This window comes from Atheta coriaria, unplaced genomic scaffold, assembly GCF_025399875.1.
Source record: "Atheta coriaria isolate IRGN ID8LTWV9N9 unplaced genomic scaffold, Caltech_Dcor_3.1 hic_scaffold_1_pilon, whole genome shotgun sequence".
NCBI lineage: Eukaryota > Metazoa > Arthropoda > Insecta > Coleoptera > Staphylinidae > Dalotia > Dalotia coriaria.
Window position 1 is genome coordinate 1,304,645 of NW_027045443.1, and position 22,545 is coordinate 1,327,189.

General features: G+C 36.1%; 5 protein-coding genes and 1 long non-coding RNA gene across 13 annotated transcripts; 3 read left to right on the forward strand and 3 right to left on the reverse strand.

The window, feature by feature from the left end:
- Positions 1–26: 26 nt before the first annotated feature.
- Positions 27–3,483, reverse strand: LOC135799284 (protein HID1). Its single transcript, XM_065312351.1, has 9 exons — positions 3,273–3,483; positions 2,976–3,189; positions 2,545–2,750; positions 1,751–2,483; positions 1,453–1,683; positions 687–1,387; positions 464–624; positions 243–401; positions 27–176 (listed from the first exon to the last, which is right to left on the reverse strand). Exons 1-9 carry the CDS (start codon positions 3,336–3,338, stop codon positions 113–115), a joined length of 2,535 nt encoding a protein of 844 aa, XP_065168423.1. The 5' UTR covers positions 3,339–3,483; the 3' UTR covers positions 27–112.
- Positions 3,484–3,659: 176 nt separating this feature from the next.
- LOC135799360 (uncharacterized) lies at positions 3,660–6,258 on the forward strand. Its single transcript, XM_065312471.1, has 4 exons — positions 3,660–4,230; positions 4,286–4,481; positions 4,535–4,734; positions 4,788–6,258. The coding sequence occupies exons 1-4, from the start codon at positions 4,102–4,104 to the stop codon at positions 6,075–6,077; spliced, it is 1,815 nt and encodes a 604-aa protein (XP_065168543.1). The 5' UTR covers positions 3,660–4,101; the 3' UTR covers positions 6,078–6,258.
- Positions 6,259–7,055: 797 nt separating this feature from the next.
- Positions 7,056–8,726, forward strand: Mettl14 (methyltransferase like 14). The gene is made up of 4 exons (XM_065312586.1): positions 7,056–7,257; positions 7,316–7,489; positions 7,551–7,987; positions 8,047–8,726. The coding sequence occupies exons 1-4, from the start codon at positions 7,192–7,194 to the stop codon at positions 8,552–8,554; spliced, it is 1,185 nt and encodes a 394-aa protein (XP_065168658.1). The 5' UTR covers positions 7,056–7,191; the 3' UTR covers positions 8,555–8,726.
- A 249-nt stretch (positions 8,727–8,975) lies between these two features.
- LOC135804252 (xaa-Pro dipeptidase-like) lies at positions 8,976–15,682 on the forward strand. Of its 3 annotated transcripts, none has more exons than XM_065318057.1 (5): positions 8,976–9,192; positions 10,805–10,840; positions 15,064–15,162; positions 15,223–15,371; positions 15,440–15,682. In XM_065318057.1, exons 3-5 carry the CDS (start codon positions 15,142–15,144, stop codon positions 15,495–15,497), a joined length of 228 nt encoding a protein of 75 aa, XP_065174129.1. In that variant the 5' UTR covers positions 8,976–9,192; positions 10,805–10,840; positions 15,064–15,141; the 3' UTR covers positions 15,498–15,682. The 3 variants fall into 3 exon arrangements, with proteins under 3 accessions (XP_065174129.1, XP_065174139.1, XP_065174148.1); XM_065318067.1 differs by lacking the exon at positions 8,976–9,192 and adding an exon at positions 10,446–10,684; XM_065318076.1 differs by lacking the exons at positions 8,976–9,192; positions 10,805–10,840 and adding an exon at positions 14,672–15,004.
- Positions 15,683–16,913: 1,231 nt separating this feature from the next.
- On the reverse strand, positions 16,914–19,762 carry LOC135789621 (uncharacterized). 6 transcript variants are annotated; one of them, XR_010547622.1, is made up of 16 exons: positions 19,571–19,762; positions 19,404–19,453; positions 19,082–19,133; positions 18,917–18,968; positions 18,748–18,803; positions 18,587–18,638; positions 18,422–18,473; positions 18,257–18,308; positions 18,092–18,165; positions 17,928–17,979; positions 17,764–17,837; positions 17,601–17,652; positions 17,437–17,488; positions 17,273–17,324; positions 17,109–17,160; positions 16,914–16,996 (listed from the first exon to the last, which is right to left on the reverse strand). It is a non-coding gene; the product is annotated as an uncharacterized lncRNA (long non-coding RNA). The 6 variants fall into 6 exon arrangements; XR_010547619.1 differs by lacking the exon at positions 19,404–19,453; XR_010547620.1 differs by lacking the exon at positions 19,404–19,453 and having other exon boundaries at positions 17,601–17,674.
- A 346-nt stretch (positions 19,763–20,108) lies between these two features.
- Positions 20,109–21,830, reverse strand: LOC135793493 (uncharacterized). Its single transcript, XM_065304485.1, has 6 exons — positions 21,477–21,830; positions 21,151–21,420; positions 20,890–21,093; positions 20,662–20,835; positions 20,436–20,611; positions 20,109–20,381 (listed from the first exon to the last, which is right to left on the reverse strand). Exons 1-6 carry the CDS (start codon positions 21,828–21,830, stop codon positions 20,189–20,191), a joined length of 1,371 nt encoding a protein of 456 aa, XP_065160557.1. The 3' UTR covers positions 20,109–20,188.
- Positions 21,831–22,545: the final 715 nt, after the last annotated feature.

Here is a 22,545-nt window from a genome sequence, read left to right on the forward strand (position 1 = left end):
AAACTTCTATACAATACACAAGCCTATTCAACCTCGCAAGCGTTTATTAATAAAGTAAGTCCATTAGAAACGAGTTAAATTAGAATAATTTAAATATAATTTATGTGCGCCGTTAAACGCGCTGGATCTCAAACAGCTTCACGTCAGTGTCATACCAGATGGGCGGATCCACGTTCCTGTAACACAATTTTAACAGCGTAAGGTTTTTAATTGAAAATCCAGAGGATTCGTGATGGATGTACCTCAAATAGATGACACCCCACATGTAGGTGCGGAACCACGTGGTGGTGCCGCTGTTCGCCTGGTATTTGCGGATGAGAATAGGGTGCGGCACGGGGAGCAGACCGACAAGTGTCCCGTGCTGCAGGAATTTCAAAATCTCACTCTCGTCGGTTAGGCCTCTGTTAAAATAATAATAATCATAAGTAATGTTTTGTTTTGATTGTTTTTGTGTGATAGTTACTTGTCGATGCAAATTTTCTCGACCTGTGGGACGAGCACTTGTAGAAGTCGCATAATTGTCTGCAGTGGCAACTTGCTCTTCCAGGAATGTACCCACTCGGCTGTGGGCTGCCATTGATTGCTGACGCTTTCATCAGTAGGTATCACTCGCAAACTGTTTTTCTAAACATATTTTTTTGTGTTAATGAATTCAGTAATTCAATGGATTGAAATTTAAAACTTACAGTGTTAACAGTCTGTTTCTTTAATGTGGCCTCGTCAGGCATCTTTTCGGTAACAAGTACTTTGTCCTCATTTTCCTTAACGCGTTCACCACCATCTTCCTGTACAACCTTTTGAGGTAAATCCGGATTACCCTGACTGGGGGTGTTCATTGTAATGGTCGCCATTCCGTTAGCGAGATTCAGCGCCTCTACCTGCTGATAAGTGCTCTGCGGATGCGCATTTTCGCGTTCGGTCATCTGCATAATACCAGGTGTATCTGGTAGGGTAGCCTTTAAGGTGCCAGGCTCAGCTGGTAAAGCTGGATGACTACCCTCCATCGCCTCTTCGCGTTCGCTGGTTTCGGCACCAACAGTGGCGGCAAATTCGCGCTCACCCACTTCACCATTCACGCTTGCGCTCTGCAGCTGCCGCACTTTACAGCGCTCAGCACGTTTGTTGAGCGTGCGCGCAATTGTCGAGTAGTCGCATGGCAGGTTGGCCAGCCCGTGGAATACCTGTCGCATGCGAATGATAGTGTAAACAAGATTAGAGTTACCGTCGAATTGATACTGGATGATGTTATTGAAAATCTCCAGCAGGAAAAAGACGAGGTGGTGATTCGCCGGCGACGAGAAGAGGAACCACGGTGTGGAGAACGCTTCGAGCAGGTGCAGCAGCTTCGTTGAGGCTACCATCGAGAGGGTTTTTAAGTACGGAGATACTGTGAGTTAAAATACTGAATTAACGAAACGTGGGTTTGTTTGGGAATGCATTCTTGATTTATACCATTGACTAAGATTGTAAGCAAGCAGTCAAAAAGTGGCTGAAGTCGCTGGTGACCTGTAGTAATGATTTTGTGAAAAACAATAATCAGGAGATCAGCGTGTGTTCCGGTGAACACTGGAATGTCCATTGGAATCGTGGCCGTATAGGGTTTGTTCAGTCTCACGCCGAAATTCCTCTCCCCGGAGAGCAATAGCAGAATAAACACACCAATATGCATCAAACCAACGCGAGCTGCAAAATTTTTCACGCTAAGCCTTGCAGATTCATAAAATAAACCACAAAAACAAACAAAACTTACATTGATCCGCTCGGGAATCATTCAAATGGTATAAAATCGGCACTAGAACCTCTAGCACATCACTACTCTTCAGTACATAGTATAAAAACTTCTTGTTGTAATCGCACAGCTTCCAGAAGAAAACCAGCAACTCCTGGTGAAAGTGTACCTTCTTCGTGCTGTTAGGCAGGTAAGTCTGCGCTAGCGGATTGTTTAACAAACGCGTAATGCCCTGTAGAATAAACTGAAAGTCCTCATCGCGATGTATGCGGCTTAAATAATTAATAAACAAGTTATCCATGGTGTGCTCTTCGTCCTGGTGCGGCGCGTGATGCGCACCCTGTTCGCCAGCAAGATGCGCACCGAGATTCATGTCGTGATCCAGTGTGACAATCAGAATTTGCAACGCGGCCTCGACAAGCGGCTCCAGAGAGTCGTTAAAAATGAGATGGTTGTAGGGAACACCTAGACCTACCGGATCATACGCGCAAACCGTGTTTAATAACGATGTGAACATAGGTAACGCGTGGCGGTTGTCAGCGGAGGTAAGATGCGCGATCCAACGATTTGGATTCTGTGCAATATCCACCGGGGGATGATACATTGTCTCACTGAAGCAAGTGAGTAATAATTTCAATAATTCAGTGCGATTTGAATCAAGTAGCGGGTGACGCGGTGGTGAGTGCGCGAAACCAACGCCTGCCTCCCAGATATACTCGCAAGAGTCGATCGCGGACAAATCTTCAGCTTTATCCTAAGATTTTTTCAAATAAAATTAATGATTATACTTTTGTTTTGTTGAAGTTTCATCTTACAGGTCCACTTTTACGACTGTTGATCACGGTGAAATCAGGGCAAAAGAGCAAATCGCTGATTGCGTTGAGAAGCGACTGTGCAAGCGGTACAGATTCATCTTCATTGTCGTTCTGTGAAGGTAGCGACGACCAAAAGAAGCCCTTCCATTCACTGTCCTCGAAAATATACGGCAGCAGCCTCGTCAGCAGACGTACACAATTCAGCACTAAAATACACAAACAACACATCAGAAACAACGCAAATAAAAGTGAGTGATAAATTTTAATGACTGTTAAGCATGACTTTTAACTTTACTGATTGGTTTCCACATGCATGATAGCTTACAAAGTGCAATATGTTATATTTTCTTGCATGCATGCTTTAAATTTCATTTCATTATTCTTTTCCTCATAAAATTTAAAGAAATTTATAAAGAAAACAAATTAATAACCTGTCTGTTGTTCGCTTTGTGTACGGCAGCTGTTGTCTACGGCGCGCACTAATTTTTCCACTGCTTTATAGCAAAGCGTTGCGAGATTACTGGGGGCTTCTTCGCGTAAACTGCGAATCTCGGCAGCAGGAACCAATGTGAAAATGTCCTGCACATTGCTGATGTTCTCACACCAGAACTGCTCCCAGAAGACCTCATCATTCGCGTCGATCGGCTGCGCGCAGATTGAAACACAAGCGGATGAATGGATTACGCTTTAATTATCGATTGGGGGCGGCAAGAATATGGAGTACTCACTTCTGTTTTTGATGTCAATTGCACCACTGCCTTGCGAAAATTCAGCTTCGTGTCCACGTTGCCCATCGTTGGCTGGGACGCAAAGGGCTTGGCGGCGGCAAAGTTTTTTCGCTTGCGATTGGCGGCGAGAAAACAACGCAATGGCACAGGTGCACGCTCAGATGACGACCAACTTCAGACGTCACCGATGTGCATTTGTTACCCGTGGTGCCACCGAGTTAACGAGTAATCATGACATCTTTCTTTGCTAGGCAACCATCCATTCCACTTGGCCGCTAATTTCATGAGTAACTAATGTTAAACATTGTTATTTATACGGAACCATAGCTCAAACGATTCCAAACCTAATTTGTGACTATTTTACACATTTAAATTTAATTTAATTAGTTTTGAACAAAGTTTATTTACAGCTGGCTTTCAAAGTGCGCCCTTTACAACATAGGCAACTTATTCAACAGTTTAACCTGACCTGCTGACATAAACAAGTTATCATGTCCGCAACATATTTATTTAAAATTTACTCTTAAAAACACTCAGGCAATGTTTTCAACGCAATAATATACTCAGTCAGTGTGTAGGCTTTCACTACCGAAATAATTACACCGTCAAGAATTGTGATTGTAGCGTAATGCTCGTCTACTTCAATGTCTTCAGCATTCCTGCAGCTTATACAAACTTACCTAGAAAAATGCAAGATGACTGGTTACTTAGACATTGATGGTGAAACTAACTTCAAGACAAGTTTTTCTGTCTTTGTAGTGATATTGTACCTCAAGGTGCTGTATGTACTTGTGATTACTTTGTATGCACTATCCAGATTCAACACACAATGACATTCCAATTGATTCTGGCTGGGCCTAATCAGCCTGGTGTGGCACTCAGCAGAAAAATTACCAAGGAGCTGCAGACTTACAAGAAGAATGCTATAAGATTCATCTATAATTGTTATGTGACAAGTGTAAGTATAAAAACTTGTTACAAAGTGTTTTTTGTTATTTTTCTATGATTTTCAGCAACCTGGTGCTATTTTAAATGTTGACTTGGATATGAATCATGAGCATGCATGTGCAGTTGCACTGAATGCACTCTACAAAAAGGCACTACAAAACTTGGCAAGTGTTGTCCTCTGTAGTGATCAGAGATTTATGCATTGGTTTTACTGCATGAAGAAGTATTCTGACTTGGAAGTGTTTAAACTTACTGAAAATAGTAAGTTTTTAATTATTTTTAATGGAAATAATGTTTAATCTACGTTTTTACAGATGCTGAACGCCTTTTATTACGTAATGAAGCAATTGTCCTGCTAGTCACGGAAAAAGAGCATAAAATTTTAAGAAATTATGTCAAAAGCTTTAACTTTTTTTGTTTGATTGTGGACGAAGCTGATGTGATGTGTGAAAAAATGATAACCAAACAAATTCAAGCTGATTTTCATCTTGGAATCACTCATCGGAATTTTATTGTATGTATTTGTGTGTGTTTTTGTTTGTTTTGCGCTTATTTTCGATTTTTCAGACGGAACCTAATCAGCAACTCCAATGGCAGTTGACCAACTGGGTGCTGAAGAAGTCCAACAAGCGATTTTTTAAGAAAACCGATTTTATTGATTATGATAACGCTTATTTAGATATACACGTAGATCCATACGCTTGGTTTAGGCTTATATTGACCTGGGATCTTTGTTCAGACGGCGACAGATTACGACATGAAGAAGAAAAAGTTCAACTTCATGAAAACATCAATCAGTGCGCCGAATTGCATGGTTCCAATTCATCTCCAGGTGGTGGTGGTGGTAAAACAAAACGAAAGCCTGCTTCTAAACAAAATTTCACCGCACAGAAAACAAGATTGCGCAGGCGAATCGTCGAAGAAGAATCTTTTGAGCATTGGACGTCGGATGAAGACAAACCGCCAGATTTATCGGTGTTTGAAGTTTCGATTTCTTCTTCGGTGAGTTCCAGCGCCAGCAATAGTCCGAGAAAACTACGTTTAAAGTCACCGAGAGGTAAGGAGAAACCAATTGATGAATTTAGAAGCTCTTATGTAGAAATCAAACGCCGGAAGCTTGATTTTGGCGCGAGTTTGCCACAAAATGATCAATCACTACGTAAGACACAATCATCAGGCGTACTTTTAGTTGATAAAGACGTAGTGGACGAGTTTTCCAAGCCGTTTGAAGGCAGAAGATTGCAGACGACGAATTCAGACTCTGCCTTGCTTTCAACTTCGCGAAATGTACAAGAGGAGTTGAATGATATCCAAATTCAACGCGAGTTTTCAGAAAACTTTGATGTGCCCACATCTACAAAACAATTAATTTCAGAAAAACACTTGGAAACTCTAGTAACAAGTGAAATAGCGTGTCCAACTTGTAGTTCATCCAAGATACATTCCCAAGAGGATGTTCTTGAATCGCTGAATTTGTATCTAAGTCAAAACGAAGCTGAAAAACAAGAAACTCCAAAAGAGTTGACGACAAATACAACGCCAACGTGGAATGATTCATCCGATGACGACATTGATAATTACATGCTGCAATTTTTGGAAAACATGAAACGGGAGAACAAATTGAATCCGAAAAGCACGGAGAGTTTGAAACTTTCGACGACGTCGAAGATGATGCCATCTTGCAGTAAGAAAGAGACTGATGCATGCCAAAAATATCCATCGGATGATTCAGATAGTGATAATTTCCTTAAAGAAATTATGGCTGATAAAACTTGCAAGAAAAGCGTCGCGAATGTGATTAATAGCCACTTGTTGGATAGTCCCGAGGAGGACAACTTTTTAGTTTCATTTTTATAACACGATTTCTTTGAGTATGACGTTTTATAAATAATTTTATTCTAACTATGATGATATATATATACAATTTGATTGCTCTAAGTGATTTAAATGATAATAATGTATATAAAATGATCATTTTTGTCTAAGGAACTAATATATTTTTAATTAAAGTAGACATATTGAGCATAACACAGCATAATATAGCAAAAATTTATTTATTTACAATAATAATCTCTAATATCAGTCATATAGAAATAAATATTAGAATTTTGAGTATATAAAGACGGATAAAATCAAATGTATAAAGTTCATTTCAAAGCAGGAGATATAAAGCCAAGTGTAAACTTTTAGGTACAACGAATTTCTCTAGACTTCCACTGAGATGGCAATTCTCTCCTCCTCTTCAACTTCCTCAATTGTGATCCATGAGCCTGCAAATGAAAACGAAATTATTTAGATGGGGATTTGTGGGATGCAGGAACACCTTCGGACTGATTATCGTCGTCAGTGGTGGAAGGAAGGTCGGCATCGCGATGGACTGAGCGCATTTCCACGTTGATCTCCACCTGCATCTGGATATCCAACGCGATGAACACCACCGTTATGATCAGTGGAATACGGTAGCGTGCGGCGTACGCCAGCCGGCACAGGAAGAGAAACGGTTCTAAAGTCATCCCGCTGTGCATGTCGTCCCCCCGCGGGTTCAGGAAAACCGGAAAACAACTGTTTTGTTTACAGCGAAGACGACATCACGCGCCCAAACAAGCCAAATCTCAAAATCACACTCGTCGACATCTGTCGGCGTTATCAGCTGGGCACGTCGTTGACGTTTTATTTCAAATTTTAGATGAGATTTTAGTAAATTTAGAGCTTAAACATAAACATTTAATATTGTTACTGCGTAATACTAATTGTAAATGCATTTTTTATTATGAATACAAATTTTACAGCGCTTAATTCAGAGGTAGTATACTAATTTGTTAAACTTGGCAACGTTGTCATTCTCATGAGTTTGCATAGCACGCGAAAGTAGTCTTGTTCGGAATAAACAAACGTTGTAAACTATTAAAACCATTAATCTGCCGGTATTTAATTAATTTAGGATAGTAAATGTTCTTAATTATTGATAAATATGTGTGACATTGTTCATTTTCTTCGGCAAAAGTCGAAGAAACGCAAGGCGCTCCTCGCGCAAATGGTAGTGTACAATCATTTGGTTTGGTTAGCATGTACACCTAAGACTATTTTGTTTCTAGCTTGGAGTGGCTTGTCCACGAGACCTTAAAGAAGCTCTTGGGACTGGGCATGAAGTTAAGGCAACTATCAAACTATCGAAATTCATTGGAAAAAGGCGCAAATTCGTCAAACTTGGTTTAAAAGCCCATGATGCTGATGAACTGGTGTATCGTGATTCTTCTACATTTTTAAAGGTATTTATTTCAAATCATACTTAAAATTATTTGATGTTTATTGTTTTGTTTTTTATATAAGGGTACACAATCATCTAATCCACACAATGACTATTGCCAACACTTTGTGGACACAGGCCAAAGACCTCAGAATTTTATTCGAGATGTGGGACTTGCAGATAGGTTTGAAGAATATCCCAAGTTGAGGGAATTGATTAAATTGAAGGATGACTTGATTCAGCAAACAGCTGCACCACCAATGTATCTCAAGTGTGACTTGGCCAGCTACGATTTGAAAAGCTTGAATGGAAAGTTTGATGTTATCCTGATTGAACCGCCATTAGAAGAATATCAACGAACAATGGGCGTGACTAATATGCAGTTTTGGTCCTGGGATCAAATTATGAATTTGGATATTGGGGAAGTTGCGGCGCAGCGGTCGTTTGTTTTTCTTTGGTGCGGAAGTTCCGAAGGACTCGATATGGGCAGAGTGTGTTTGAGAAAATGGGGATTCAGAAGGTGCGCAAATTCAGAATTTATGTTTTATATATTTACAAATATTTTACTTTTAATTTCAGGTGTGAGGATATATGTTGGATCCGCACAAATATTAAATCGCCAGGCCAGTCGAAGAACTTGGAGGCGAAGGCTGTGTTTCAGAGGACCAAGGAACATTGTTTGATGGGCATCAAAGGAACTGTGCGACGTTCCACCGACGGAGACTTCATACACGCCAACGTGGACATTGATTTGATTATTTCCGAGGAGCCGGAGTATGGCAGTCTGGAGAAACCGGTGGAGATTTTTCACATCATCGAGCATTTCTGTCTGGGCCGGCGGCGTTTGCATGTGTTCGGACGTGACAGTACCATCCGACCGGGCTGGCTTACGTTGGGCCCGGAGTTGACCAACACTAATTTTAACTCGGAGTTGTACAATAGCTACTTCCTGCCCAGCACGCTGACTACTGGTTGTACGGAGCGCATCGAAGCGTTGCGTCCGAAAAGCCCGCCCCCGAAGGGAAAGGGTACGGCGGGGGGTCGTGGTCGGGGTGGTTTTGCGCGGGGACGTGGACGAGGCCGGTAAGGGTTGCTCTACACTAACACGGCTAGGGACGCAGGACCTACATTTTGTACCGTCTGATTTGAAATTAATTTATTGTCTTTAGTGTCTGTATGTTATTATACCAATATAACGTGTGATCTTAAGGTAAAGTGCGTGAAAGATCGATTTACAATAAATGATTATTCAATTTTGATATGTATACTTATGTATAACTACACTATGTAGATTCACGTCTATGTTTGTTTGTGGTGGTGTCTAAACAGACTTGCGATTTCACGACGCAGTGGAATTCGACCGGTTTGTTCTTATCTCTTATTGTTAGGTGATTCGCGTACGATATTCGTGTATAATTTTGTACTATACACACACGCTACCGTGTGATGGCGCTGCGTGTATCGTTTGCTCACGGTGCAGGAATAAAATTAGTTTCGCCGTATCCGGCCGATGGTTCGTACGTGTTCGTCGCGATTCTCCTTTCTGCGGATTTAATTGGGTAACTCGTATTACTTTCGGTGTTCTTAGTCATTAGTGCTGACTATTGTGTCTCGCTAATGACTTATCGCTTATAAGATGTTCGCGAAATGCAAATATTGTGTATTTGTTCGTGAGCGGGGTGCCGACGGATGCCGTTTACGATGGAAATTTTACAGTACTACCCAGTAAGTAAATTAAATAATATTCTCAGCCACATTGATTGATTCTGTTTCCGCCGTTTGTTTTTCTTTATCATCGTATTTTCATAGTGTTTTATTGGTTGTTATATTCATAAATGTGCTTAAAATTGCATGGCATGTGTTGTCACTTCAAGCAAAGCGGGTGTATTGTAATTCTTATCTTTTGACAAAAATCAGAAAATTGGGCATTTTAGCACTTTAGTCATATTTTTGGACCTTTACCCCAAAGAATAGAATTATTTTGACGTGATAACGTCTTTAAAATCGTTTTAGTCGGGTGACATGTTCAGAAACTTGTGTCACGAGGCCTCCGATCGCAGGTATAACGAGAGAGAGAGAGAGAGACGGACTGATCTCCCGTCTCATCTCGAGCGCTGCCAGTCATTCCGTGAAACTTGACACGCGGAATCCACACGAGCGGAGGCAGGCATAGCGTTCGAGTGAGTGGACCGATCTTCCGTCTCTCTCACTCTAGCGGCATACAAACGAATGGAGATTTTCTCGTGCGGTTAAGTTTTCGTTGAATATTTAACAGTGAAACAAAATGTGAAGTGCAAGTGAAGTGTTACAACAATTGCAACAAAAAAAACTTATATCACCAATAAGACGTTATCACGTAAACATCTCGATCGTAAACCTACTTTACAAACAACCATTTTTATCTTATAGAGAATTTTCCAATCTTTCATATTCTTCAATCTGTCGCAATCGCTTTTAATTTAAAAGATATGCACTATTCAAGTTTATTGACTTGAATATGACAAGAACGTTGATTTTTTTGTTTATTTAGTTATATTGCAATTAATCGCAATTGTATAGTTGAGTCTCATTCGGTGTAACGTAGCAGGGCAGCGGTAGAAGTGACTCGTATTTAGGGAACCGCATGAGGATGATTTTTTTCTTCTCTTAGATTTTCAATTTAACTAGCTTATTTTATAAAAAATTGTCCGTAAATTAACAAAAATTGTAAAATATAGGTACATGTATTGTTTATTTCTATAGCTATCAGCAAGCGCGAGCATACGACACGCGAATTGTGTTTGTTTTGAACACAACTTACACTTTCTTATCGCATTCGCCGCGAGAATGCAACGCATGAGATCCCCTCACGCCGCATGTTGGCACATCTTAGTTTAGTTTTGATCGCAGGTAAAGTGCCAATGCGATTCGCGCACAAGGTCGCGTGCCATCGACGCACTGGCTCTGCGCATCTATTGCTTTCTTATCATAAACTGTCGTGTCGTTGCTTGCACAGGTTGCAGCCAGTTTCGTACCGGTATCTGGTTGATCCAGTATTTTACGCGACTCGTATTGTTTGTCCGGGCATCTACTTTCCAAATTCGCATTATATTCGATCATCAATCGACTATAGTAATATAATTTACAGTTTGCGCGTTTATTGTCCATAAATGCCGGTGAAGTGTATCGCCTCCATGTTGATTTGATATTCATCATTAGAATGACCCATCGTGCTGGTGTTAGTAACATTTAACTAAACAGCACAGCTTGTTTGTTTTTATCCGTTGTGTGATTATAATATTACTAAATTGTATTAAATGTTTTTGTTTTAACTTGTTTTTTCTTTGTTTATTTACAGTATTTGCCCTGCCATGGAGTCCATGAGTTGTGCAATGTAAGTTTATAATTCAATTATATTTTTTGTTTTTATGTCTGCGTCCTCTATTAGGTTGTATTTAGGTATGTTGTTTTGATTTATGATGTTCCATCGCGTGTTGCAAATATATAAGATAGTCGCGTACCCAGCTGATAAATCTCAAAATTGACTGTTTAGTTTTTCCTTCGCTTACAAAAGCGTAAGAGTTGTACTTGAAGATGCAATTCAGCGGAATTCCACCTTAACCATCCCTATCCTCTTTTTGTCTCGCTTTTTTTAATGCCAATTATTTCGGATTGAAGATTCTTTGTAAAATTCTCAAAAGATAAGGTATTCAAATTGGGAAAATAAGAGAGGTCGAGAATAATTCATAAATAAAAATTTGCTAAGGACAATTCTTGTTTCATCTCACTGAGAGGTTTTACATTTTCATTTTTAGAAGAATTTTGAAAATTTGTTTGCTTATATTTACAGAAAATTCATAGATGGATCTAGCATCCACCAAAAATTGCTGATTTATCAATGTTTGTGTATAAACAACAATTTTTGTGTCGCTGCTCATATCGCATGCTGTATATTTTAGTTTAGGTTTGATCGCATATACCCCACGGAATAAAATTATTTTTAATTTTTACCTAATAGAGAATAAAATTTGCATATAATTTGATTGCTTGCGCTTTTAGTTTAAAAGAGGGCAGCAGTAGAAGTGACTCGTATTCAGGGCCCCGTATGAGGACAGCGGTAGAAGTGACTCGTGTTCAGGGCACCGTACGTGGATGATTGTATAGCTGACTCCCATTTGCTCATTTTTTTTTAAGAATTAAAAATTTCATCTCTTAAATTTCCAATTTGGGTACCTTATTTTATAGAGAATTGCACGTAGATTAAGACGCTGCGATCAGATTTTATTTATCTCTTTTAGTTTACGAGATATTCGCGATTGAAGAAAATGGGCAAAAATTGAAAAATGTCACTTTTTAGCACTTTTAGTCACGTTTTTTAACCTTTTACTATTGGAAATATAATTATTTTATATTTTTATCTCATAGAGAATTTTCCAATCTTTCATAATCAATGATTCGTGGGTTGCTATCGCGTTTAGTTTAAGAGATATGAATTTTTAAAAATCGTCGAAAAAAAGTATCAAGCACCCCCCCTTGGCAATTTTTTCTTAAGAATTAAAATTTCATCTCTCACATTTCCGTTTTAACTATCATATCTTATAGAGATAAGGTCGTAGATTACGACGCTGCGACCAGATCTTAATTATCTCTTTTAGTTTAGGAGATATTCGCGATTGAATAAAATGAGCAAAAATTGATAAATGTCACTTTTTAGCACTTTTAGTCGCGTTTTTCGGCCTTTTACTCTAGGAAATATAATTATTTTATATTTTTATCTGATAGAGAATTTTCCGATCTTTCATAATCAACGATTCGTGGGTTGCTATCGCGTTTAGTTTAAGAGATATGAATTTTTAAAAATCGTCGAAAAAAAGTATCAAGCACCACCCCTTGGCAATTTTTTCTTAAGAATTAAAATTTCATCTCTCAGATTTCCGTTTTAACTATCATATCTTATAGAGATAAGTTCGTAGATTAAGACGCTGCGATCAGATCTTATTTATCTCTTTTAGTTTACGAGATATTCGCGATTGAATAAAATGAGCAAAAATTGCAAAATGTCACTTTTTAGCACTTTTAGTCGCGTTTTTCGACCTTTTACTGTAGGAAATATAATTATTTTATATTTTTATCTGATAGAGAATTTTCCAATCTTTCATAATCAACGATTCGTGGGTTGCTATCGCGTTTAGTTTAAGAGATATGAATTTTTAAAAATCGTCGAAAAAAAGTATCAAGCACCCCCCCTTGGCAAGTTTTTCTTAAGAATTAAAATTTCATCTCTCACATTTCCGTTTTAACTATCATATCTTATAGAGATAAGTTCGTAGATTAAGACGCTGCGACCAGATCTTATTTATCTCTTTTAGTTTACGAGATATTCGCGATTGAATAAAATGAGCAAAAATTGCAAAATGTCACTTTTTAGCACTTTTAGTCGCGTTTTTCGACCTTTTACTGTAGGAAATATAATTATTTTATATTTTTATCTGATAGAGAATTTTCCAATCTTTCATAATCAACGATTCGTTGGTTGCTATCGCGTTTAGTTTAAGAGATATGAATTTTTAAAAATCGTCGAAAAAAAGTATCAAGCACCCCCCCTTGGCAATTTTTTCTTAAGAATTAAAATTTCATCTCTCACATTTCCGTTTTAACTATCATATCTTATAGAGATAAGTTCGTAGATTAAGACGCTGCGATCAGATCTTATTTATCTCTTTTAGTTTACGAGATATTCGCGATTGAATAAAATGAGCAAAAATTGCAAAATGTCACTTTTTAGCACTTTTAGTCGCGTTTTTCGACCTTTTACTGTAGGAAATATAATTATTTTATATTTTTATCTGATAGAGAATTTTCCAATCTTTCATAATCAGCAATTCGTTGGTTGTTATCGCGTTTAGTTTAAGAGATATGAATTTTTGAAAATCGTCGAAAAAAAGTATCAAGCACCCCCCCTTGGCAATTTTTTCTTAAGAATTAAAATTTCATCTCTCACAATTCCGTTTTAACTATCATATTTTATAGAGATAAGTTCGTAGATTAAGACGCTGCAATCAGATCCTATTTATCTCTTTTAGTTTACGAGATATTCGCGATTGAATAAAATGAGCAAAAATTGCAAAATGTCACTTTTTAGAACTTTTAGTCGCGTTTTTCGACCTTTTACTGTGGGAAATATAATTATTTTATATTTTTATCTGATGAAGAATTTTCCAATCTTTCATAATCAACGATTCGTGAGTTGCTATCGCGTTTAGTTTAAGAGATATGAATTTATAAAAATCGTCGAAAAAAAGTATCAAGCACCCCCCCTTGGCAATTTTTTTCTTAAGAATGAAAATTTCATCTCTCAGATTTCCGTTTTAACTATCCTATCTGATAGAGAATGGTCCGTAGATTAAGACGCTGCGATCAGATCTTAATTATCTCTTTTAGTTTACGAGATATTCGCGATTGAATAAAATAGGCAAAATTGCAAAATGTCACTTTTAGCACTTTTAGTCGCGTTTTTCGACCTTTACTGTTGGAAATATAATTATTTTATATTTTTATCTGATAGAGAATTTTCCAATCTTTCATAATCAGCGATTCGTTGGTTGATATCGCGTTTAGTTTAAGAGATATGAATTTTTAAAAATCGTCGAAAAAAAGTATCAAGCACCCCCCCTTGGCAATTTTTTTCTTAAGAATGAAAATTTCATCTCTCAGATTTCCGTTTTAACTATCCTATCTGATAGAGAATAATCCGTAGATTAAAACGCTGCGATCAGATCTTAATTATCTCTCTTAGTTTACGAGATATTCGCGATTGAATAAAATGGGCAAAAATTGCAAAATGTCACTTTTTAGCACTTTTAGTCGCGTTTTTCGACCTTTTACTATTGGAAATATAATTATTTTATATTTTTATCTGATAGAGAATTTTCCAATCTTTCATAATCAGCAATTCGTTGGTTGATATCGCGTTTAGTTTAAGAGATATGAATTTTTAAAAATCGTCGAAAAAAAGTATCAAGCACCCCCCCTTGGCAATTTTTTTGTTAAGGATGAAAATTTCATCTCTCAGATTTCCGTTTTAACTATCCTATCTGATAGAGAATAATCCGTAGATTAAAACGCGGCGATCAGATCTTAATTATCTCTCTTAGTTTACGAGATATTCGCGATTCAATAAAATGGGCGTTGCGCTAGTAATTGTAGTTTGTTTGTGATAACTCGCGAACGCGGTGTTACAATTAGTTCGAAATAATTTTCCCAGATGTTGAATTTAATTCTGTATCCCCCTGTATCGAAATTTATTGCAAGAAATTTCTGTAACGCAAGTTATATTGAAAGTTGTGTGTGTGCGCCGTAGTACTCGTTGCGCTAGGAATTATAGTTTGTTTGTTATAACTCGCGAACGCGGTGCTACAATTAGTTCGAAATAATTTTTCTAGATGGTGAATTTAATTCTGTATCCTCCTGTATAGAAATTTATTGCAAGAAAATTCCGTAACGCGAGTTATATTGAAAGTTGTGTGTGTGCGCCGTAGTACTCGTTGCGCTAGGAATTGTAGTTTTATTACGCAGCTTTAAATTTGAACATCACGACTAATATAGGTTTGATTCTAGGAGTCTCTACTACCGCCACCTTCGTACGGTGCCTTGAATGGGAGTCACTACAGTCGCTACCTTCGTACGGTGCCCTAAATGGGACTCTTTATGGATCCTGTAAGAATAAATAATTTAATTTATGTATATGTATATTTCATTTACATATATATTTTCCAGTTGGATGAAGCATTGGCAATTCCTGAGATGCCCAAGTTTATCAATAAGGAGCAAGTTGAGAGATTCCGTGGTACTGGTAGAGTGCGTATTGAGGATGATGTTTTGACTACTGAAAATGGATGTGTCAACTGGACTAAAATACCCAGAACGTATGTTATATGTTAGCAATTTATAATATTTTATATTTTACTATTCTGTTATTCTTTCTGATTTATAGTGTCCACGAAATTGAAGATTGGATTGCCGGTGTTGATGATGATTCCAAACACGATTGAATGAATTTACAACATTTTGAAGCTGATATTGATATCATATTATGTATCTAGTGAAATGGTATAAAAGGGCATTATATAATTGCATATTATTATCCTGTTTTCATGCATGTATTGTTAAAAATGCTGTATATATTGAGGAATTGAGTTTGTGATTCTACATGTTTGAATAAAATTGTTGTTTTATATTTTTTGACTATAAATTTTTATTGTTTTATTTGTTCCAAACGGGGAACATAGCTCGCAACATCGTTACTCCTTTAATTAATTCATAAATCCCTTAAACTTTAATGGAAATGTCGCTGCTAGATATGGAAAATAGTTCAAAATCAATTTTATATTTTATCAATATTAATTTAAAAACGGTATCACTAGTGTCATCTGTCCACGAGTAACTAAACTACGCCGCTATTCAAGATTGCAGGAGATTCTACCTACTGCACTTTCTGCGATCCTAATATTCAAAAGAATTTTGTTACCAATTTCAATGGATTTCTCGACAAAATTTGTCGAGAAATTTGTAGTATTACTCAACAGTCTGTAGTATTAGGAACGCAGAAAGTGGGCATAGGCAGTTCCCGCCAAATTATTATATACATTATTTCAATTTGTTTCGGTACATGTTCAATTTGTTCTATAACATTGCAAATAGGGCCTAAGCAGTTAATGCTAGTAAAAAAGTTTCTAAAATAATTGTTGTAGAATTAAATTGTTTATCAGAATTCGAAAACTGAATTCAAAAAATCCAACTTTTAATTTTCATCATAAAAAAGAGAAATCTTTTGCCTTTTTTATAACAAAATATTTTTCTTAAAAATTTTTTGTGCCATTTTGATGATTTTTCAATAATGATGCCACCTTGTAGAGAATTTTTCAAGGATCAAGATTAGGTAGTTCATAATTTTCTAGCCCTCTTAGTTGTCGAGATCCTTCAGAATTCGAAAACCGAATTTGCTGAATAAATATTTTTAAACATTCATATTACCCGCCATTACTAGTTACCGCCTCTTTTATATACTTACCTCCTCACCCTTTCTGTGATCCGAATATCAAAACCTGAGTTTCGACTGTTTCGAGTCCAAATTTTGTGTCATTTTGCCTCTCAGAGTCGACAAAATAAAGATTGAATATTAGGATCGCAGAAAGTTGAGGAGGCTGATAAAGTTTTGGCGGTAACTAGTAATGTGCTGCCTCTAGTGGCGGCGGACCGAAGTTCAAAACTTTCGTTTGTTGTAGTTTCTAATTGATAGATGTCACTAGCATGCACTTTTCAAAATAAATGATTTAAGGAATCGTTAAATACGTGATCAGATAGAAATAACAAAAATAATTATAATTAGAAAAACGTTGAAATATTCTTTATTAAAGAAAACACACAAGCATACATTTTGGGAGTCAATTTGTGTAATAATCACAACATTTATTTAAGATAATGAAATTTATTACTAACAATCTGATGCAAGAATGGTCCTTTTACGATGTTAGAGTCAGGTGCAAAATCCCTAAAACAAGCAAAAATTAGTCCTTCGAATATAAAAATGCAATTTTGGGGGTCAATTTGTGAGATAATCATAAAAGTTATTATGGAAAATGATAAAGAAATTTAATACTTACAATCTGATGCAAAAATGGTCCTTCTACGATATCAGAGTCAGGTGCAAAATCCCTAAAACCATCAAAAATTAGTCCTTCGAACATAAAAATGCAGTTTTGGGGGTCTATTTGTGAAATAATCACAAAAGTTATTAAGGAAAATGATAAAGAAATGTAATACTTACAATCTGATGCAAAAATGGTCCTTCTACGATGTCAGACTCGGGTGCAAAATCCCTAAAACCATCAAAAATTAGTCCTTCGAACATAAAAATGCAATTTTGGGGGTCAATTTGTGAGATAATCACAAAAGTTATTATGGAAAATGATAAAGAAATTTAATACTTACAATCTGATGCAAAAATGGTCCTTCTACAATGTAAGCCTCAGGTGCAAAATCCCTAAAACCATCAAAAATTAGTCCTTCTAACATAAAAATGCAATTTTGGGGGTCAATTTGTGAGATAATCACAAAAGTTATTATGGAAAATGATAAAAAAATTTAATACTTACAATCTGATGCAAAAATGGTCCTTCTACGATGTCAGACTCAGGTGCAAAATCCCTAAGACCATCAAAAATTAGTCCTTTGAACATAAAAATGCAATTTTGGGGGTCAATTTGTGAGATAATCACAAAGTGATTATGGAAAATGATAAAGAAATTTAATACTTACAATCTGATGCAAAAATAGTCCTTCTACGTTGTCAGACTCAGGTGCAAAATCCGTAAAACCATCAAAAATTAGTCCTTCGAACATAAAAATGCAATTTTGGGGGTCAATTTGTGAGATAATCACAAAAGTTATTATGGAAAATGATAAAGAAATTTAATACTTACAATCTGATGTAAGAATGGTTCTTCTACGATGTCAGACTCAGGTGCAAAATCCCTAAAACCATCAAAAATTAGTCCTTCGAACATAAAAATGCAAATTTGGAGGTCAATTTGTGAGATAATCACAAAAGTTATTATGGAAAATGATAAAGAAATTTAATACTTACAATCTGATGCAAAAATGGTTCTTCTACGATATCGGACTCAGGCGGAAAATCCCAAAAACCATCAAAAATTAGTCCTTCGCAACACAAAAATGCAATTTTAAGGGTTAATTCGTGAGATAATCAAAAAATTTATTTAGGAGAACAATAAAGAAATTTATTACTTACAATTTGCTGTAAAAATGGTTCTTCTACGATATCAGACTCAGGCGGAAAATTCCTAAAACCATCAAAAATTAGTCCTTCGCAACACAAAAATGCAATTTTAAGGGTTAATTCGTGAGATAATCACGAAATTTATTGATGAAAACGATAGAGAAATGTAATATTTACCATCTGCTGAAAGAATGATTCTTCTACGATATCGGACTCAGGTGGAAAATCCCTAAAACCATCAAAAATTAGTCCTTCGCAACACAAAAATGCAATTTTAAGGGTTAATTCGTGTGATAATCAAAAAAATTATTTAGGAGAATGATAGAGAAATATAATACTTACAATTTGCTGTAAGAATGGTTTTTCTACGATATCGGACTCAGGCGGAAAATCCCTAAAACCATCACAAATTAGTCCTTCGCAACACAAAAATGCAATTTTAAGGGTTAATTCGTGAGATAATCAAAATATTTATTAAGAAGAATGATAGAGAAATTTATTACTTATTATTTGCTGTGAGATTGGTTCTCCTACAGTATTGGACACAGGCGGAAAATCCCTAAAACCATCAAAAATTAGTCCTTTGCAACACAAAAATGCAATTTTAAGGGTTAATTCGTAAGATAATAAAAAAATGTATATAGGAGAATAATAGAGAAATTTATTACTCACAATTTACTGTAAGAATGGTTCTTCTACGATATCGGACTCAAGCGGAAAATCCCTAAAACCATCAAAAATTAGTCCTTTGCAACACAAAAATGCAATTTTAAGGGTTAATTCGTAAGATAATCAAAAAATTTATTTAGGAGAATGATAGAGAAATTTATTACTTACAATTTGTTGTAAGAATGGTCCTTCTACGATATCGGACTGAGGCGGAAAATCCCTAAAACCATCAAAAATTAGTCCTTCGCAACACAAAAATGCAATTTTAAGGGTTAATTCGTGAGATAATCAAGAAATTTAGTTAGGAGAATGATAGAGAAATATAATACGTACAATGAGATGTAAGATTGATTAGCCTACGAAGTCGGGTTCAGTTGTTAGAACAAACAAAAATTAGAGACACAAAACACAAAAATGCATATTTGGGGGTCAATTCGTGAGATAATTCCAAAAGTTATTAACTAAAATGATAAAGAATTTCAATACGTACAATCGGATGAAGAAATAGTTAGTCTACGAGGTCGGGTTCAGTAGCTAGACCTCGAAAACCAATGAACAATTAGTGACTCAAAACACAAAAAGTGCATTTTTATATGTTGTCCGCAAAATTAATGCCTTGAAACTTAAAAATATCAGCTCTTTGTCTACAATGCATACCTTCAAGCGATGACATGCAACTGGTCAGCAACCGCAGCTTGCGATTCAAACTACACCAATGCACAAATGATATAAATTTATAATGGTCTAACACAGAAATTAACGTTAGAAAAACACTAAACAAGTCTATTGTTGCTGATATTTTTCCAAACATCTACCATAATTAACTGGATTGTGATGAAGGAAATATACGCAGTGAGCTGCGTGTAGATCAAAAGAGACTGAAACGTGCCAACGTTCGTAGCAGCATGGAGCCGGATCAACGCGATAAAAAAAAGTTGTTTGTACACAAAACCGATAAGCGTGTGGAGTTCAATACGAAACGTTGCAAAAGGCGCTAAACCAGCAATTAAACATTTAAATAACTAAAAATATACGGAAATTCTTTTTTTCCAACAAAAGGCGAAAAATGACTGACAAATGCCCATATTAAAAACGATAGAAAGGAACGAATTGATAAATCTGAATTGCCCCCATATGGACACCACCACATTGAGGTAATTGAAAGGTATTTTACAAAGTATCGCCTTTCTTTTTTGTTTATTTATTTATAGAAAATGTAATTTACAAGATACTATTTGATCAAATAATTGCGAGTTTTTCATTAACTAATATTAACTAATACATCCGTAGAATGTATTTGTTTCGCCGTATGATAATCTCTATTATAAACACAATAAACGCACTTATTAATCCGAGAAATAAGATAACAAAATGTGAGTAAAACACGGTCTTATTCAATGGTTGCGGATCATGCGAAATCACCGAGTTTGCCGCAGCCACAACTTGCGACATGTTGTACACATGATACCTTAAATAATAATAAATGATCAATCCATAATTATTGAAAAGTGGTAAAGTTTACCAATATTGAATGAATCCATGACTCTTCAATACTTCTAACGCAAGTATTACGCGATCATTAACTCTGGAGTGAAATTTGAGAGCCCATGTATGTCCACTAAAGAAAATATACTCACTGCTTTCCCGTACGCTGTCTCTTTCTTGATGCGTGTAATTTTTTTGACATTTACTCCAAAACTACAATAAAATTGTTAGCAAATGCGTAAAACTGGTTCGTTAATATTTACTGTGTATCTCCCGTTCAATGCTTCCATGATGACGGCGTTCATTCCATATAGTGTGACATTCACTGTTTCACATGCATCCGGTTTTCTTCGCCATCGATTAACCACCGCGCGTATTTTTTGATTGAGCGATGCATTCATGTGTTCAATGGGAAATGAGAGATCATTGTGTGGAATCTGCAATGTAATAATATTAATATTCCATTTATATTATTTGGCCAAACGTCGTACATAAAATGTGTAATCTCGATCAATCGCGTCAAGAATATTGCGAGGTTCGTTCAATTGGGGTGCAATCAATATTGATGATAGTATGCTCTTGTACGCGCTGGTAATAATCATTGCACAAAACAACCAAAATACGAGTGTCATCTTGACGAACGAGGGCAATTTCCTCACTTTGATTGGCTGTTCATATAATGTTAACAAAAACATCTGCAAGAAATTGTATAATACATATGCAATTGATTGGCAAAGTATAACGTTATGTACATTGAAACGAAAATTTGCTCTGATCTTAAAGTATTTACAAGCTGCAACTAGTAAAATACCCATTCCAGTAGGTACCAGGTACACTAACATCCACACCATCTTAGTGAATGGTAACGAGATCAGAAAAGATCCATGTTTTGGTATAACCATAGTACTGAAATATATTTTATATCCGTCTTCAAAGAAGTTTGGCGTGAATTCCACCATTTTTCGACGTTCGTATGTGTAAGAGAGGCACCCACCAACAAAGTCAATTACTTCATTATCCACCTGAAAAATCATTATCAAAGTATTTGTGTTTTCGTACTAAAATTACAAGTTTTTACCAAAGTAATCACCTCTGGACGTGTACTGTTCGAATAATCCATGAATACCAATTTGGAATGCATCACCTCGGCCACCAATTTAGCAAGCATGTGCTCTGAGCCGACGAGATACTCAAAACCATTTTCTTCTGCGACATTTATTACTGGATCGCAGCCCACAAATCCAAAGCGCAATGTGTCAATGTGAATTGGTGTGATATTGTATAGCTTTCCTTCACTTATCTCATAAACATACTGTTGCGTAAATCGAGGATTTGTAACGTAGGGTTGTATATTAGTATCATTCGTCACTTGAAGAATGATATCCTGTGGTTTGATGTTACCCTTAATAGTGCTAAAACCGCGTTCAAACATTGTCTTATTATCCAATAAAACAAGGTTGGCTACACCATCGGAAAATTGCCCACAGCAATATCTTGATCTGGACATGCCAGTCTCGTTATAATCATAATTAAACATTATTACTGGCTGGCCTAATTCAGGTATAAATAATCTATCAAAAATTGATATTGATAGATTATTATAGTGTATAATTAAAGTATTCTTCAATAATATATCTTCAATTCGTTTTGGTTGGCACAAAGCATGATTAATAATCAAAAGTATTACCCCTGTCAAAATACTACCGCAATCAACGACGAACATTTTGTTTATAATATGTAAAAGATGTTGTTTCTTATTTTAGCATATTGTTGTAAACAATTCATATGAAAACAATTTACGCCACATGTTTCTAAATTGCAATATCATGTAGTAACGTGTTTTGGTGTCTAATATTGAAAAACACTTTGAATACATTCACAATGCCTATTAAACGTTTTACTCACATTTAGTTACAAATGTTGTTTTCATCAGAATTTCGACATTGATAATAATGAGATTTTAATAACAAATAAGTGACATACATCCCCCACGTTTTCGCTTTATATATTATGGTATAGTGCAAACAAAAAATCAATATCATAATTGAAACATATAAAAATAGTTCAAATTGCATAAATATGTCGCGACGTCTATAAATTGATTGCTATCTTAGATCAAACAATATTGGATTTATTTTTGATAATAA